This window comes from Aphidius gifuensis, linkage group LG2 (genome assembly GCF_014905175.1).
Source record: "Aphidius gifuensis isolate YNYX2018 linkage group LG2, ASM1490517v1, whole genome shotgun sequence".
Lineage (NCBI taxonomy): Eukaryota > Metazoa > Arthropoda > Insecta > Hymenoptera > Braconidae > Aphidius > Aphidius gifuensis.
Window position 1 is genome coordinate 18,921,222 of NC_057789.1, and position 20,091 is coordinate 18,941,312.

Sequence of the window (20,091 nt, forward strand, 5' to 3'; positions counted from 1 at the left end):
ACTGTAAATAGTAGAGCACAAGATTAGCTCAATTTCCAAATTTCATCATGGGATAACGATGGGATCATTATAAAAAATTTTTTTTTCCATGTGAAAATTACTAAAAACAGGCAAGATCATATCCCAAACAACAGGATTTTTTTTTTGTTCCCACGCATGCGCAAAGTGGTTAAAAATCGAGTTGAATTATCGAAAAAACGGCTATTTATCGGTTATTTATCGTACAGCTATTAAAATAACGATTTATTCTAAAATTCAATAATGGCGATCGGTAAAACTCGTCAGAGAGAAAAAAAAGTCTTAATCAAAATTTCGATATCTCGAATAGTTTTCGACCTATCGATATTTTTTCAAAACTTGCATGCGATTTACTTAGCCGTTATATGTTTTACTATAGCTGTAATTATAGCTAAACAATCAATATTTATTCGAGATGTCAAATTTTTATTAAATAAATAAATTAGATAAATAACCGATAAATAGCCGTTTTTTCGATAATTCAACTCGATTTTTATGGACTTTATTGATGATAAATTTGCATTTTTTTTATAAAAAAATTAATAGAATATATAAAAAAACTTGTAAAAATTTAGACAAAAAAATTTTTTCTTTGTTTATAATTTTTAAATTAATTGTTAATAACAATTGCATGTAAAAAACAAAATAAAACAGTATAGTCAAGCATTTAAAGAGTAAACAATCGCAAAAATAACTTTTTTTCAATTTTATAGCGCTATATACTTATTGACTCTGTCTCGACACCGTTTTGATCGCGTTTCGACAGCATTTTGACCGCTTTTCGACAGGCTTTCGACACCGAATTGAGAGGTGTCTAATTTATTCATTTTTTATTGTTTTTAATTGTTTAAACATTATAATGGACTTTATTAATGATAGATTTGTATTTTTTTTGGAACTTCAGTAGATATGCGAATCATGTCAATCTAACCTCTCTACTTTGTATAATTCAAACTCTTATTTAATATTAAATACATGTACTAGTCAAGGTTTCATTCAGTTTAAGTTATTGTCATTATAATCTTATATTTATTTCATATTTTTCCAACTCGTTTTGAGTGTCCGGTGCTCGTGAATTACGTTTTATATATGCTGTCGAATGGCTGTCAAATCGCTGTCGACTGAATGCTACATTGGAGAGTCAAATCCCAATCGAATAGGTGTCGACGCATCCGCTAGGGTACTATCCCAGGTTATTCATTTGATTGTATGTTGAAATGTATAGAGATAGAATTAGAACTGATCCAGAAAAATATTTATTCATTGAAAAAGGAATCAGAGGTGGAGTTGCACAATGTACAAACAGGTATGCTAAAGCAAATAACAGATACATGCCTGATTTTAATACTAATATAGATGAATCTTATATAATGTATTATGATATTAATATTCTTTATGGACATTCGATGATGAATTATTTGTCTTATGCAGGATTTGAGTGGGATGATGATGAAAATATTGATGTATTTAAAATTGCAGATGATTCAGACATATATATTAGAAGTAGATTTAGAATATCCTGAGAGTTTATTTGATGATCATCGTGACTTTCCACTTTGTCCTGAGCATCTTATCCTACTAAATTCCAAACAAGTCAAACTAATGACCACTTTATATCCAAATAAAAATTATGTTATTCATTATAGAAGTCTAAAACAATATTTAGGTCTAGGTATGCAGCTAACAAAAATTCATAAAATATTAAAGTTTAAGCAATCACTTTGGTTAAAAAAAAAATATAGAGATTTCAATACTCAAAAAAGACAGGAGTCAACTAATGCTTTTGGCGTTTTAATATTTAAATTATTAAATAATGTCATATATGGTAAAGCAATTGAAAATTTAAGTGGTAGAAGAGATGTGAAAATGATAACAAAATGGGATGGACGATATGGAGCAAAATCATTGATATCAAAACCAAATTTTCATAGTAGTATGATACTTGGAAAAGATCTTGTTATTGAAATGTCTAGAGTAAAAATAAAATTTGACAAACCAATTGATATGGAGATTTCAATTCTTGATATTTCTAAATTTTATTTGTATGATTTTCATTATGATTATGTTAAGAAAATGTACGGAAATTCAGCTAAACTTCTATACATGGATACAGATGCTTTAGCTTATTTATTCACAGTACCTGATATTCATAAATGTATGAAAAAAAATTTGGAAAAATTTGATACAGCTGATTATCCAGAAAATAATATTTATAACATGGCTTAGTGAATAAACGAAAAATCGGTGTGATGAAAGACGAAAATCAAGGCAAAATTGTTACGGAATTTGTTGGTTTGCGTTTAAAAGCTTACAGCATGAAATATTAAATGAAGATAAAATTATAAAAAAAGCAAAAGGAGTAAAAAGATCTGTAGTTAAAGAAATTGAGTTCAATGATTATAAAGAATGCTTATTTAGTCATAAGAATTTAATTAAAAAACAATATTTAATTAGAAGTAAAAAACATGGGGTTTATAGAATTTTACAAACAAAATTAGCATTGAATTGACGCATAGAAGGACGTCGGAGGTAACTTGATGAAACTTAGAAAAAATAAGAAGCCTCGTGGTCTAGTGGTCAAGGCGTTTGCCCGGAAAGCAAAAGACCCGGGTTCGATTCCCGGCGGGGGAACTTCGTTATTTTTTCTAAGTTTCTGGTTTTTTTTTTTTTTTTTTCAAGACGACAAACAAATTTTACTGCCAAATACTACAGACACTGTACCATGGGGATATAAAAAAATAAATAAATGAATAAATAATACTTAAATATGTTATAAAAATGATTTTTTATTTTTTTAAATACAATTTTTGTTTTTCAAATTATTAATTGTTAACTATTCTTTTTTGTAAAAGTTGTATCCAGGCAAAATCTTCTTCGGTATTGATGCTTGGAAAATTTTTTTCAAACCATTGTTTCATTTTGTATACATTTTCAATGGCACAATCGTAATTTTTACAAAGTGGATGCATTTCAGAGTGTGAAAATGGTGCTTTTTCTTCCATTTTATTAAAGTCTGGAGCACCTCATTGGTGTAAATCGAATACCAATTCATTGTTCTCTTCATGATATAGACCGCATACATATTCAATTAAATCTTTTGTTAAACTTCCGTTGACAATTACAGGTCCTTCATGAAAAACATAATGTTAAATTTCAAAGAATGCATTTTTATAAGGTGTTTCACCAAAACTCCAGGGTATGCCATGAATTTTAGATTGACACCATAAAATTTTATTTTTCTCTCTTTGCAGACATTCTGTTGCAGGATATTCTTCAGCAAAAATAGAATGATTATCTTTCCAATTTACATTTTTATATTTAGCGTCTAGCTCCAACCACGCAAACTCGTTATTTTCCATATTTCTGGATTACCGAATCCTTGTAGATCAATAAAACGAACCATGTTTTATTTTTTTATTACATTAAACAAAAACTCACAACTAAATTTAAGCTCCAACTGTCAGCTTTCAGAACAAAACCTGACAATATATAGTCGAATCCCCACTCATCTGCTTTTTGAGAAGTACTCATAAGTTAGATTTATCAATCGATGTATTATGTCGTGAACTGAATCCCAAGAATTTTCAAAAAAATTTATTGCCACGTTTTTTTTAAATTTTTTCAACAAGATAAATGTCTGTGTATTTCACTGAAGTTAATTCTTCTTCATAAAAACCTCCTTGAATCGGATTATTTTCATAGTCTATGAGTTTATAACTTAGAGGATCAGTGCTTTTAGCCTCGCTTACGGTAAATATTTCAGTCGTAAAATTCGGTGTATATCTTTTCTCAAAAACATTTTTATATTTACTTATACGTACTTTATTGCCAACGATATATTTATTTTTTGGTTTTCTATTAATTTTATTTATTTATTTATTTATTTATTAAGTGTTACGCCCTTGTCCTTTCGTACTTATGGGCTACATTATATAAGTTTTACAATTACAAGTTTTTCTTAATAATATGTATTATTATATATGTAAAGAGATGAATATATATTGATGAGATGAACATGTGGTAGTAGACGTCGCTGATGACCACGTGACGATCTACGATTGTGACAGAGTGCCATATGTATATGACGATTCACGGCTGTAGCGGAGTGACACATAGACTTCCACGTCGATCCACAACCAGATGATCATTATTGGAGTTTCGAGAAGATTGTACAGATTCTCGAAAACGAGCCTTTATTTTACATCGCCCTGAGTTGCCTTAAATGAAAACTTTTTCGATGGAAAATTACTGTATAGACTCTGCACTATCTAACAATAATTTTTGTTTGCCGTAGTCCGGGATCGAACTCGAGACGTTTGGGTGGAGAGTTAAGAACGCTATCCACTACCAGAAAAAAACCAGAAACTCAGAAAAAATAACGAAGTTCCCCCGCCGGGAATCGAACCCGGGTCTCTTGCTTTCCGGGCAAAGGCCTTGACCACTAGACCACAGGGCTTCTTATTTTTTCTAAGTTTCATCAAGTTAACTCCGACGTCCTTCTATGCGTCAATTCATTTTTTGAAAAAAAAAAAAAAAAAAATTTAAAATTTTGATAGATACTTTTTAATATTTGTTTCTCGTTAGCTGAATTAACATCTAGGGGCTTCATTTTTATTGTTCGATGTTTTGTATTATTATATTGTTGTAATATATCTGGTAATATTTTTTGCCATTTATATGAACCTTGAAGAGTAAACTTCTTCCACATGAGATTTTTTAATGTACGATTAAATCGTTCAACAATTGATGCTTTTGAATTGTTCAACGTGTGATATAAATGTATATTATATTCTTTCATTAATGTTTGAAATTCTTTATTCCAAAATTCTCAACCCTGATCGAACATCGAATTCTGAGGATGACGTTTTTGCACTAGGACAGATATCATGGCATTGGAGACGTCTTTACCATTTTTTGATTTTACAGGAATTGCCCAAGCATATTTAGAAAATGTATCTATGATTGTAAGTAAATATTTGTTACCATTATTGACAGATGAATAAGGGATCATTTCAACAAGATCTGCTTGCCACGTTTCATCGAGACCTCTTATATCTACATGACGTCGAATATAATTTCTACGTGCTGGCCTATGAAGCTCTTCAACTACTTGAGCTTTTTTGTCCTCCATCAATTAATTCTTTTAATTGAAAATTAATTTCTGAAATATTTATCGTGTTTTTTGAATTTTCTTAAGAGTTTTCTTGAATATTTTTTTCTAAATAACTTAATTTATTTTTTATGTTGTGTGTAAAAATTTTTATGTCACTGTTAGCTCCTTCTAAAATATTGAGCTTATTTTCTAGATTTCCTAAAGATCCAGTGAAGTTTTGATTATCACTTTCAAACTTATTTAAAATTGAAACTCGGTTTTCGAGATTTGTAATTAAATTTACGATAGAATTTTTATTAGTATGCAATTCAACTACTTTTTTATCAAGCTGATAAATTACATCTGCGTTACGTGTTGCAAGATCTTGTAGTGATTCAATCAGAATAGATTGATTGTTTTGATTTATTTTTATTTCAGATTTAAGTGAATCTATGAGTGTAGTATTAGTATCAGCTATGTTTCTCAAAGACGACGTTATTTAATACAAAGCTCGTGTCTCTTCTTTTACAATATTACGGACTATTTTCACCCATGCTGCTTCTGTAATCAATACAGGATCAGCGATATTACACAGTCTTTGATAATTAATATCATAATGTCCGTCTTTTGTTATTTTAAAACCCTCACCAGGAGGTCCTTTAGTTTCGGGTACCTTTAGCTTTTACTTGAAAATATCGATGCTCACGTTTGTTTGATCGATGGATATCAACTGAATAAATTTATGTTAAGCACATTAATTAATAGATTATTTCAGCCTCTTTCAATTCTTCTATAATTGAAATTATTTCATTATTATTCCCATGATTTCCAGCTGCTTGAAAAGCTATCAAAAGTCTTAGACGATCAATAAGCTCATTGGGATCATCCCAGTAAACATAATCGATTGCAGAATTATTAGTAATTTTATATTTAGGCAAGCTGGAGCCTTGATGTGTTATTGATTTGATGAATGGCAAAATATATTCCTTATATTTTTTAGTATTTGCGGTTCTTAAATCACCTTTTGGGTCATAATATTTATGATGAATATTTGTTAATTTTATAATATCAATAAAATTTTTTTTATCATTTTTTTCAATCAGTGATGCATTGAGGCTACTTGAAAATAATAATTCTAGTAAGCCTGGTGTTTTATCATATATTCAATTAGCAATATAAATTTTATTATCCTTAAATTCAACTTATGAATTCTCAAATTTAAGCATATTATCTTGTTTCAGTTTCCGAATATTATAACCACTATCTGAATGCTTTTGTCTTTTAAGATTTTATAAATATTTTTGAGTATTTTTTGGGGTAGATTGAAGCGTTCGATTTAAACTATTATCAGAGCCCAGAGCACTTGCAAACGATGAATCAGCCATTCGATCTTCTCGACCATCATCATCATCATCATCATCATCATCATCATCATCATCATCATCATCATCATCATCATCATCATCATCATCATCATCAGTTAATAAATCATTGTCATATTTCTCCTCTGTTTTAATTGACACTTTATTGATTTCATCTTTGATTTTTTGTTTTATATTATTGTGATTATTATTTTAATTTGATGCCTCAACTAATTTTTGAAGTGATGTCACAATAGGCTTGAATACATTGCTTGAAATATTATCTGATGTTTCTTGTCTTAATTTCAAAATTTTATGTTTTTGTCTAAGAGCATGACTGGATCCAGCAATTTGACTTAGTGACTCTTTCCTGTCATTTATTTTTATTTTATTGTCCATATTGATGTTCATTACTTGAAATCTATGATAATACTATTGTCAACTATTGCATCTCGGTGTTGGTAGCATTAAATATAATTATAAAAATTATCAAAAATAAGATACAGTTATATGTGGTCATTTATGTTTAAAATTTTTAACTGGAAAATTATAAATACATATGTACATTGTAACCGATTTTCTGACCTGCGCGGCGAGAACTATCGGCCAAGGTTAACAACGAGGATTTCTCACCATCCTCCTCTGAATCACCGAGGGGAGCCATGTTGGTTATCTCGGAAGCCAACAGCCGTAGGAGTAACGAGAACAAAATACGAGAACCTAACTTAGTCTTAGAAATGGTAGAGGGGCGCGGTCCACCTGATCGGAATATGAAATACGTAACCAAACCTGAAGGAACCATCGTGAACCAAGTATATAGTGTGTTACATACGCCTATATCACATTGCGACTATACTATAGCAAAATACTGACATCACAAATATCATAAGTGTAGGAGCAAATATTCTACATATGAAATGAGTATTTGTATAGGGAACCATACAGCGATCCATCCGTGACCAGGTCTTACACATACGTTGCCATTACAATAATAATATATGTCAATATTATTATTATTGTTATTATTTACAGCGATCCATTCGTGAACTCACACATACACATTTATGTGTGATGATGATAACGTGATCATTAGTATTAGTCTGCCATTGGAAATTCGGACAGAGTTTCACCAGGACTTAACTTCTGATACCTAGAGAACCTTTACGAGAGATCCAAACGATGTCGAGAGAACCAGTAGTGAACCAAGAGAGCCAGTCAAGAGAAGGTAGTGATCAGTTCGAAAGCCAGACAAGTTGTGTCGTCTAACTGCTGTGAGCTTTAACCCCACTCAGGTAGCACTCTCCTACCCATCGCCCCCGGACATGCGCAGCACGCTTTTCTAGCCCGCAGTTTGATAGGTTTACGATCAGGCTTCGTACGCAGCCTTCGGTGAGTTCGTCTCTTCGACGGAAGAGTGGAAGCCATTGCCGAGGTTTACGTACCAAGTCACGTTATAAACATCGAATAGGCGCCCCACTCGACGTCATGTATAACTGACCTGGCCCTCCACAGAGCCCCTAGCACAATGTTCCTTTAATAACTAACTTCTATTAGCTATTAACAATACAGGCGATAACGAATAAATAATAAGAACTCATTACTCTATAACAAGCTCTTTTAATAATTGTTTATTTCGAGAACCCACGAAATAATAAATTTCGTTACAAGATATAGTTTCAACATTAGTCATGAGTGATTCATTCACTGTCTGGAACCTCCTCTATTCTAGAGGCTCAATAAAAAAATGAATTGTTTAACGTGCTATACTTCTTATTAGGAAGTTTCTTGCACGGTGCTTCTCCTTCTTTAAACATTTTCCAACCGTCAATTCCTACAACTCATTTTTGCAACAGACATGGATGTCGACTTTGTAATGCGTTCAAACTGTACCCGATTCCTATTATAGCCCAGGGAAACCATGAAAAACCTGGGCAGTACAGCCGGCTTGCGCCTACCACTCGATACATGGCGTCGGTGGTCGGGATCGAACTCGAGACCTCCTGTCTCAAAGTCCGAACCGTTACCGCAGTGCCATATCGTTGGTCCTTCTAGAGGCTCAATATTTTCCACCAATAAAATTATCTCAAGATAAAAATTATGTTATGGGACTTGTTGAATTATTTACATTTCGTCGCATTAAAGGAAGAAGGGCGTAAGTGCAAATTTATTAATTTTTGGGTTTTTCATCTAATTTTAAGGCTTTTTTTAAAAAAAAGGAAAAAGGGCGTAACATCTTTTCATAAAGGATGAAAGGCGTATGTCCAGGGACTTACGCCTTTTTTCCATTATCAAAATCATTTTTGATAGAAGATGAAGGGCGTATGTCCAAAGATTTACGCCTTTTTTCCGTTATCAAAATAATTTTTGATAAAAGATGAAGGGCGTATTTCCAATTTTATTTCCAATTTATTCAAAGGTAGTGTTTTTAAATTATTGATTATTTATTCATAATTATCAATAAATAAATGATCAGTCTAAGTACACTGCCTTTGAATAAATTGAAAATAAAATTGGAAATACGCCCTTCATCTTTTATCAAAAATTATTTTGATAACGGAAAAAAGGCGTAAGTCCCTGGACATACGCCCTTTTTCCTTTTTTTTTTTTTAAGCTTTGAAATTACATGAAAAACCCAAAAATAAATAAATTTGTATTTACGCCCTTTTTCCTTTAATAAAAAAAAAATTTTCAAAAATGGCACTTACGCCTTTCATCCTTTAATGCGACGATTTAATTCAATACCGAGTATTGATAAATACAATAATAAATTTCATGTGGGTGACTATATAAATACAATACCTACTGGCACTTATGAAATTGAAAATATTGAAGACTATATAAAGAAAGAATTACCAGAAATTTCTCTCTGAGTATCAAAGCTAATACAAATGAATTATGTTGTGAAATATTATGTGATAATTTTATAAATTTCCAAGAAAATAATACTATAAGTCAATTGCTTGGATTTTCATCACAAATATTAACGCCAAATGTTGTGCATAAATCAGATTTGACTGTTACCATCGTAAAAGTCAATGCTTTGCGTATTAAATGTAATATAACGACAGGTGCTTACATGAATGATCGACCAGTTCACACGATTCATGAATTTTTTCCTTGTGTTCCAAAAGGATATAAGATTATAGAAGTGCCATCGCATGTCATTTATCTTCCAATCACCGTACAAGCAATACACAATATTCAATTAAAAATTGTTGATCCAGGCGGAGACTTAGTGAATTTTCGAGGAGAAACTATAACAATACGTTTGTAAAGCCTCTATAATAATGGGAATCGTTTTCACTAGAAAAGTTTATGGACAGAGTTATAAAAATCAATTGACATGCCAAAAGTCAAGCAGTCTTCAAAGATCTCTGAAAGTGATAACACGTCAGAACATTCAGTTCCTGAAAAATCTCGGTTTAAAACTAAAAAAGAAAAAGTAGTTATATAATTTTGTTGTTTTCTTTGCTTTCAACCATGGAAGAAATTCCTAAATATTCAAAAACCTATAATATTTGATGAATCAGTCGCTCATTATGAGCTTCACACTCATCTGCCATATGGCGCTTCAAAATTTAATAATAGTGATGAAATAAGAATTGGAGTTCAACATCAAGACTTGTGTTTATTACCAAATAAAAGTTCACTGCATATTACAGAAAAATTTACAAAAAGTAATGGAACTGCTGTTGCTGCTACAACTTCTCTTGTTAAAATGTCAATTGCTCATATGTTTGAAGAAATTCGTTATGAAATAAATGGCATTGAAGTAGATCGTAGTAAAAATGTTGGTCTTACAACTTTAATGAAAGGATGATTTAACCCCAATCAAAAAGCATTTCTTGAAAATGGGCTGGATAAACGATGAAAAATATTTGGTATGAGAGGAAATTTTAATATATCAATTCCATTGAGTATATTATTAGGTTTGCTAAAGATTATCGTAAAATAATTATTAATGCATGATATGTAATGAAACGATAAAATGAAATTTCTATTTGGATATGCCATATATCGAATTTTACAAATCAATTATTGTAGTAAATATTATTAGGAACAATAATTTTATTGCTAAATTTGGTGAAAATTATGCACGTAATTTTAAATACATATATATATGCATAAGTAAAATGCATTATGCATTATCAATATTATGATAAGTCATTTAATGCAATAACAATAAATTCTTGTGATGATTCAAATCAAATGACAAAATAACAATGCTTGCAAAATAGCAATGAAAATAATATGATGCAAAATATTGTAAAATTGAGATCATGATCTACGATAAACATGAAAATGCAAATTATGAATCACTAGTGATATCTAGACAATTAGCTTATAAAAGATCAAATTAATCTAGATAGATAACTGCAATTCATGATAATATAATATTATGATAATTAACATTATTGAGAAATAAAAATGTGTAAAAATAAAAGTGAGATTATATTATGATACAGAGTAATGAGTGTCAGAAAAATCAAATCAATGAATAAAACTGTAATAATTGTATTAAGAATAGTTATAAATATGCATATCAATGGTAATCTAAACTATATAACAGCATATTTGTACTGTTCATGTAAAAATTGACTAATGAGTGTCAGACAAATATTCAATTACTTAATTTTATTGCAAAAGATCCATCTATAGCAATGAGTTTTCGTACATCTGTATGATTATTACCAGCAACAACAAAGCATATTTGAGTGTTAAAACATCAACACAACTTGAAAACCAAGATACGTCATCGTTGGTTTTGAACAGCACGAAAAATGTTGCAAATAAAGATGCCATTCTTTTGATCAGTGTAAGATAAGAGATATTAAACTTTTCTTGAATTCTTAATCATATCCATATGGTAATCTTAATATTAACAACATTCGAAGTTTCCCGCTGAAACATCGGCTTATTGTTTAATATTACATGATCGCATTGTTGAGTACAATCCCAGTGGCTCCGTCAGAAAATTAGTTTAAATTTAATCCCCATCTCAAAATCTTTCATTCAATGTTTAACTTTTATGGAGTAAACATCGAAATGTTTAAAAAAAATAAATCTACTGACGAATATTCTGATAAAACTCTCTTGATCAAAGAGACAAAAGCTGAAAAAGAAGAAAAAAAATAACAACAACAATACAACGAACCAAAATCCAAAGATTCTAAATTTTTGTCTGGTTGGTCAAAAAAGAAAAAATAATTAAAAAAAACGTTTTGCTTCAAAAATAATGGATAAAAATACAAGTGGTGGCTCCTCGCGTTCAAGTGGAATGCAATACGAATCAAAAGTTGAAAAAGAATGAAGGAAAAATTATTTTGAAATATCTAAATCATTGCGAGGTTCTGAGCCATATTATGGTTATATTATATGTAAAGCAAGGAAAATATGGCTCAGTAGGAGATCATCAACCGAAATATTAACTACAATTTTTAATTAAAAATAATAAACAAATGGATAATAAAAATGAAATAAAACTAGAAGAAAACATTCAAAATCAAAAATAAAATATTTCAAACTTGAATGTCCAGGAGATATTGAGAAAACTAATCAAAAAATTCTGCAATCAATATTATCCAAAAGATGCATGTATCATTTACTACCACTACCGTACACGTGATGTATACATGGGTGTATGCCTATCGATCAGCAAGACGTGGAGAATGGGAAACAATGGCTCGAGATCATGAACGATTTCAAATGCGGATTAGAAAATTAAGTGAAATTATAGATCCAATATTAATACAAAAACATAATGAATATTGTAAAACTAAAAATAAATAAAGAAACATTTTTTAAAATATAACATTGGTTTATAGATATTTATTTTACTTTTATATAATACATTTTTGAAAATTATTCTTCGCTGTCTGTTTCTTGATCTTGTTCTTCAATGTCTTCCTCGCTTTCTTGTTCTTCTATAAATCACCGTTCGATTTTTTAATTTTTATTCCATAGCTCAAATAATTCTTGTTTGAGTGGTGTTAATGTTGGAATTGCAGTCCGATCAAAATATTTTAATACAAGATCCTTTTCATCATAGACGTATCGAGGTAGCTCAAATAAGTCAATTAATTTAATTTGACTCTCAGTCATTGAATATACTTCATCATACGTATCCAAAAACATTTCGAATCGTAGAAGTTCAACTTTTTTCCAATGTATATGTAAATCTTTAAGAAATGACTTCAGCTTTTCTTCTTGTGTATTATATTCAGCATTATTCATCAAAAAATTTTGATAAATTTCAGACTGTATTTGACACTGGTCCATTATAATTTTTAGTTATAACTCATATTTACTTTATTAATGTTCACACACCACCAGTTGATATATTAATGAGCTCTACTCAAGCTTTTTTCGAATTTACAAGACCCTTTATTGTGTATATATTGATGCGTGCGCACATGCACTGTAGTGTTCTATAACGTATATGTAAAGACCGTTGACCCTAATTTTTAAAAATAAACATTGGTTAGTCATCATAAATTTTAACGCTTACATAAAATATATATATATGAGGTAAAATTATTTTTTTAAATTATTTTTTTTTTATTATTTTGACATGGAATACAATAAACAAAAAAAATTAAAATGTTCTTTACATCGACGCTCTTCAATGAATTTATGGTTGTTTTTAAATTTTCAGGCAATTTATCCCAAATTTTATCCATCGATTCCGAGGCGATGAGTCAGGAGCGAGCTGTCAATAGATAACAGACACAAACACAAGACCATTAAACCGGTATTTATGAAAATCCACATCATCAAATCAATAGTAAATAGAATGAAGAATCATGAAAATTAATAAATAAACCTATTGTTGATTAGTTTATGTCATTTTATTATATTTATTATAATTTTTTAGTCTTTTTACCAAAAAAGAAAAATATAATATACTAGGTTTATTTATTAATTTTCATGATTTTTTTTTTGTTCTCGATTCGCTCTTAGTTTGCTATTGATTTGCTTTTGATTTCAGTGGTAAGTTTTCATAAATTACCGCTATCGGTGGTTTTGTAATTTGTGTCTGTGTGACAGCTCGGTCCCTAAGCTCTTAACCTTATGTTTTTAAATTATATAAATTATCAATAATAACAAATAATTGACGTAAAAGTAATGTGTCTAAAATGTTAATAAATTATTTCACTATTTTATCATGTTATTTATTTGTTTGTATCGTAATTAGAGGTTCTTCAATATTAATTTTAATTTGCTCTGTAATAGCTATTGATTCGTTCTTGTAAAAGCGCCGAAATCATTCTATGATAGCTAATGAATTGCTCTTGTGTGATCCACCAGGGGAGAAAAACATTACAGAAATAAAACACTAGAATGTAAACATGGATATAGAAGGTAAAAATTCTAATACAGAGTTAAAAGATACTCACACTATACCAAAAGAAACCTCACCAAAACGTCCAAGGTCAGATAACAGTCTATCGAACCGTCCACAACAATAGAAAAAAAGAAGATACGTTTACTCCACCAAATCCAAATAATAATAATAATAATAATAATAATAATGTCATCTTCCAGAACTTCAGATTATTGTTAAAAATAATGACATAATAATATGTGTCGAAACTTGGTTAAATATTAATTTTCCCGGATATATAACTTTAAGAGAAGATAGGTCACACTCAAACGAGGGAGGAATATTAATTTTAATAAAAAAAAAACATTGCTTTTTACAGACTAGATTTAAGTGATATTCAGTCCCAAGATTTTGAAATTTCAGGAGTTAAAATCACTAACAAAAACTTAGCTCAAAGTAAATGCACTGGGAAAAAAAACCTCAAAAATTGTCGTGAGAGCACAACAAACTAGAGGCGAAATCCTATCCTGTCGCTTTTTGTTGTGCTGCAACAAAAATTGTTCTATCGTTAAACAAAATTTGTTGTGCTACAACAAATTTTATTGTATCGTTGAACAAATTTTATTAAGCTGCACATTAATTTTTACCATCCAATAATATTTGTTGTGTTGCTTAATAATATTTGTTCGGCTGCTCAATAAATATTGTCCAGTTTCAAGGCAAATATTACCGTGCTGCACAACAATTTGATTTTCGGGTGTTATCGGTAAGACTCGGTCTTGTTCGTGTGCCTCGGTATATCTACATGGCATTGTGTGGAATTTTCTAAGTCAGTCTAAGTTGAGATCAGCTTTGGTGTGACTGACGTTTTAAAAATAAATTAATTAATCCCAAGATGTCAAGTTTTAATAACATTTTAATCATTGAATTATAAACTAAAATATTTGTGAGCAACTAGATAAATAACCAAACTTGATATTTAACAAATCACATCAACAATAAAGTATGAAATTATATGAAAATGACAAACATAACCTGCATCTGTCATTTTAATGCAGAGATTTTTTATTTTAATCTTTAATAATTATAAATATGAAAAATAAATCAAAGCATTAATTTGAATTAATTTGTTCCTCAATTGTTTTCCTTCTTCTTTTTAATTATCATAATGAAAATTTATTTCGTAATTTTGAAAAAAAAAAAATTTAATATGTTTTTAGATTTTTTGTTATGTGGAATAATAAAAAAATTATTAAACTAAATACAAAAATTGTTGTATGTTCAACAGTTTTTGTTTGGAGCATAACAAATTTTGTTGTATGTCTATTAATTTTTGTTTGGAGCATGACAAATTTTGTTAAACAGCACGGTAATTATTACTCTGCCAGATGAACAAAAACTGTTTTACCGGCAGAACAAATATTATAGAGTTTCAACTTCGCCTCTACTTTGTTGTGCGGCACGACAATTTTTGTCCTGTTTTCTCAACAATATTTGTCGTTTTTTTTCTCCGTGTGGGATACAATATTTGATTCTAACAAGGATCAGGGAAATACGATAATTCTTGGGGATTTTAACGCCAGTCACACCTTTTGGAACTGCGTTTATAACGATACTAACGGTAATAGATTGTTAACCACTGTTCAAACTTGTAATTTAATTGTTCATAACATCAATTTTTTCTCCTATTGAAAGAATTGAGAAATTGACACTACTTTTCAGGTTTAAGTGAAGCCGGAGAAGATTTTTTTAAAAATGGCTCAATATCGAATAGATGGACGTCAGTGTTGACTTGATGAAACTTGGAAAATATTAAGAAGCCCTGCAGTCTAGAGGTTATGGCATTTGCCCGAAATGCAAAAGACCCGGGTTCCATTCCGGCCAGGGAACCTCTTAATTTTTTTCCAAGTTTCTGTTTTTTAAAAAAATCTGTTTGAAGACCGTACATGCTGATCATGTTGGACATGGGCTTAATAGAATGACATTGTAGTGTACTTGAAGCATTACATAGTCATAGAAGATATAAATTAAATAGAATAACAAAACTTGTTGTAGCATTTTATGCCGGTGATCATTTTAAAGATAAAAAAAAATAATATAACTATATTACAAAATATACTGGTTTTTGAACATAAAGAAAATATTAATAAACAACATATGGCTGAAAACGAAAAAAAGTGTGTGTCACCAGTATGCGCTTGGAAAATGAAACGGCTTTCGTATTTTAGCCTTTCGTTTGACAATTAGTTATTGTATTATGTGAACGGTGTTTTTGTTATTCTCTTAATTTTCCATTATTGCGATCATAATTTTGTAATTGATAACGATTGACTTTTATTTTGCTTAATTATTACAGCAGTTAAAATTGGCTTATGATAACTAAAATACTAAACGTAGTCTTCGGATGGAACCTTGTTAAGATATCGCTTAAAAACAGCATGAATTGTAGTGCCTGGTCTGGTATTGTGAGCATATAATAGATATTCTTATCTATTATCACTTACTCTTTTATAGGCGAAAGCTACGCCCAAGCGTTATGTCCGAAAGTTATATTCGGGCGTTACCTATAATTTTTTATCCACTACTTAACGAAAAGAAGTTTCACTTCAAAAAAACGCTAATGAGAAAGCTGCTGAATATTACGGTAATCTTAAAAAATCAAATCAACAACATTCTAGGAAACGTAGTAGAGAGAAACGTCATAAAAAACGTGATTATAATAACTAACATCATAATCATCATTATCATTCAAGTAGTATTTAAAGTGTTACGTAAGTTTTGTTTTAATTATGGATAGATTTTATATTTTAATTTTAATTTTTTTTTGTTCAACTTTTTTACTGTAAATTCATCATTGTTTAAATCATTGACCCAGCGTTGCCAACCATACCATAATTATGGTATGTTTACCATATTTTGATCTTCCATACCATATACCATAACGACTTTACCATATACCATAATTTAGTTTTTTCACCAAAAAATCAGAAATTTTTTTAATTACAAACAGTAAACATTTTTTTTCATATTGGTAGACATACTTCCTTCCTTGCTACCAATCAAGAAGACTAGAGATCTCTTGATTGGTCCCCAATACTGCACACACATACACAGGAAGTTGATGAAAAATGTAAAATGTGTTGGTACGAGTAAGAGCGTCCTTGAGAGATTATTACAATAAAAAAAATAATATACCTATATGAGTACTAGGGTGGCCCTTAAAAAGGTCAATGGTGAATTTTTATGAGTGCACCCTCTAGAATGGTTCCAAATAAATAAAAAATCCTGACAAAATTTCAAAACTCTATCTTAATATTAACCCGTGCCTCAAGTCACTTACTTTTTCCCGTTTAATTAACATGGTATATTTTCTATATTTTAGTAACAATACTGTAGCGTCGTCAAAATATGTAAAAATCGCATATTATGCCAATTTCTTTATTTTTCTATGTAGAATTTAACCGCTTTCACCGCTCGCCGAAATTTTAAATATTGGACGTACTATATGGGTTGACCCAACCCAAAACTCTCTGAATTACATCCCAGGTAGAAATCTAAGTCGATTTCCGACAGTCAACATCCAGTGGACGTCGAAAATCGAGCTCGGATCGACGTCGAAACGTGACGCGAAAAACGCTCGATTCGACGTCGATCCAGAGGGAGCCCTAATACAATTCTGTAATAGAGATTGAGAGACAAAGGGTTCTCATTATGAGAACTTTCATATCAATTAAAATAAATAGTTTAATTTAATATAATGATGATAATATAATCATTAATTTTTGAATTTAATCTTGTCTAATCTGGACTAATTTATGTATTTAATATTATTGAATATTTGATAAATAGTTATTCTTTATTACTGCAATAGGATTTAATTGTTGATTTATTTATTTATTTCGATTGATTCTATTTCTTGGTATTTCAATTTATTAAAATAAATTGTATGTATTTTATCTGTCAAATAAGTGATTAAAATACTAAGAAAAAGTAGTAGCTAAGAAAAAAATGTAGCTAAGGAATTAATGTTGCCAAAGAATTATTTTTTCAGGAAATAATGTTGCTTGAAAAATAATTTTTTGGCAACTGTAATTCCTTAGCTCCATCTTTTCCTTAGCTACATCTTTTCCTTAGCTACTGCTTTTCCTTGGACATTTTTTTGTGTCAATATATAATATACATGTAATTTTATTTTTTAAAAATAAAAATGTCCAGGGAAAAGTAGTAGCTCAGGAAAAGATGTAGCTATAAGGAATTAATGTTGCCCAAGAATTATGTTTTAAGGAATTAATGTTGCAAAAAACATAATTTTTTTAACCACATTATTTTCTCAGCTGCTGCTGTCCCTTGTTATTTCATTTTTTTATTTGACAAATAAAATTAATACAATTTTTTTTTCAGAGGCGATGGATATATGTGTTAAAGTTGCTGAAATTAAATTATCTGCATTTTGTGCTGAGCATAATTTAGCTTTTGATGTGTGTGATCATTTATCAGACTTGTTAAAAGAAACTTTTCAAGATTCTGCTGTTGTTAAAAAGATAAACCTCAAAAGAACCAAAGCAACTTTGATTGTAAAAAATGTCATAGGAGAACAAGAAAAAGAGGAGTTAACAAAAATTTTACAAAAACAAAAATTTAGTATTTTGACTGACGAGTCCCCTGATATTTCTGCTGTTAAAACAAGTTGTGTGCTGGTTAGATTTTTTTCTTACAAGGAAGGCCGCATTGTTACCAAGGTTTGGGATCTGATTCAAGTTTTAATACCTGGGGAAGCTACATCTGCCACTGCACAACATCTTTATGACAATATTCTGGCAAGTTTTAGTGTGAAAAATATACCCAAAGAAAATGTAATTGGCTTCGGTTCAGACGGTTGCAGCACAATGATGGGACGAAATAACTCAGTAGCAAGTCGTTTAATAGCCGATTTTCCAAATATATCGATAATTAAATGTATTTGTCACTCGGTGGCAATTGTTGCTAGTGAAGCATGCAAAAAACTTCCACGTACTCCAGAACATTTAGCATCTGGTATTTATAGTTTTCTCAGTCGTAGTAGTAAACGACAATGTGAATTTATTGAATGTCAAATGCAAAGTGAAACAGAAATTTTGAAAATGTTGCACCCATCACAAACACGATGGCTTTCTTTGGCTGTAGTGGTTGAAAGAATAGTGCAACAATGGGAACCCTTAAAAATATTTTTTACAAAGCACTGGGTTGAATTACACACCAAGGGATCTGAATTAATTTATGCTGCATTCAACGAACCAACTACTAAATTATATTTTTTATTTTTGAAGTAAGTTTTACTCAAAAATAATATTTTATTATATTTTAAAAATAAATTAAATTATGTATTTTTTTTCAAGATGGGTGTTGCCTAAAATTCGAGAGTCAATCAATATTTTCAATCATCGAAAGTTGAACTTTATCAATTTCTTCTTAAGGCATATATGAATGAATCATATGTTAATATGACTGATCCAGGTAAAATTAATCCAGAAGATCAACGTTATTTTAAATTAAAGTGTAATATTTACATGGGGCAAAGTGTAGCTGATGAAATATTACAGCCTCACATCACTCAAAATGTTCATTCAGCAAACATGCTAAATGATTTTTATACAAATTGTCAAGCATTTCTTATCACAGCTTGTTGTGAATTAAAACATCGATATGATTTTGACAGTGTACTTTTTCAAAAGTTAAAAATTCTAAATCCAAAATATACTTCATCAAATAATTCAAGACTACTAATGGAATCACAATCATTAATTCCATTATTAAAAATGGTACCAAGAATATGTCTTGAACTTAATATGCAAGATGTTGATGATGAATGGAGACAGTTACCCTGTCATATATTCGAAAAAAATATAGAAGAAATCAAAAAAATGGAGGTTGATGCTTTTTGGGTATATGTAATGAGCATAAAAAATGATGGTGATGAATATTTGTATAAAAATTTATCTGAGTGTGTATTAAATATTTTAGCACTCCCACACTCAAATGCTGATAGTGAGAGAACTTTCAGTAAAATTAACTTGGCTAAAACAAAAATAAGAAATAAATTAGCTGTACCAACAATGCGTGGAATATTATTAGCTAGTCAACATGTTCTTTCCAATGGAAATTGCATTAAATTTAAGCCATCCAAAGAAATGCTTTCACGTATGACTACAAGTACTTTATATGATAAACCAAATATTAAAGAAAAAGAAAATTATATTGATGATGATGATGATGAGTTAATGGGAGTTTTGTTTGATACAAACTAAATATTTTAATTA

General features: G+C 29.9%; 2 protein-coding genes across 2 annotated transcripts; one reads left to right on the forward strand and one right to left on the reverse strand.

Moving 5' to 3' along the window:
- Window positions 1–2,840: 2,840 nt before the first annotated feature.
- On the reverse strand, window positions 2,841–5,149 carry LOC122850461. The gene is made up of 3 exons (XM_044149605.1): window positions 4,852–5,149; window positions 4,579–4,767; window positions 2,841–3,031 (listed from the first exon to the last, which is right to left on the reverse strand). The coding sequence occupies exons 1-3, from the start codon at window positions 5,147–5,149 to the stop codon at window positions 2,841–2,843; spliced, it is 678 nt and encodes a 225-aa protein (XP_044005540.1).
- Window positions 5,150–13,820: 8,671 nt separating this feature from the next.
- LOC122850462 lies at window positions 13,821–19,185 on the forward strand. Its single transcript, XM_044149607.1, has 4 exons — window positions 13,821–13,903; window positions 14,175–14,251; window positions 18,197–18,960; window positions 19,171–19,185. The coding sequence occupies exons 1-4, from the start codon at window positions 13,821–13,823 to the stop codon at window positions 19,183–19,185; spliced, it is 939 nt and encodes a 312-aa protein (XP_044005542.1).
- Window positions 19,186–20,091: the final 906 nt, after the last annotated feature.

Coding starts and splice junctions, on each gene's coding strand:
- LOC122850461 (XM_044149605.1), bottom strand. CDS start 5,149: ATGGAGGACAAAAAAGCTCAAGTAGTTGAAGAGCTTCATAGGCCAGCA. Junction 4,768..4,851: donor GAATTCGATGTTCGATCAGG/GTTGAGAATTTT, acceptor ACAATTCAAAAG/CATCAATTGTTGAACGATTT. Junction 3,032..4,578: donor CGAGAAACAAATATTAAAAA/GTATCTATCAAA, acceptor GAGGTGCTCCAG/ACTTTAATAAAATGGAAGAA.
- LOC122850462 (XM_044149607.1), top strand. CDS start 13,821: ATGGATATAGAAGGTAAAAATTCTAATACAGAGTTAAAAGATACTCAC. Junction 13,904..14,174: donor ACCTCACCAAAACGTCCAAG/GTCAGATAACAG, acceptor TGCTTTTTACAG/ACTAGATTTAAGTGATATTC. Junction 14,252..18,196: donor TAACAAAAACTTAGCTCAAA/GTAAATGCACTG, acceptor TTTTTTTTTCAG/AGGCGATGGATATATGTGTT.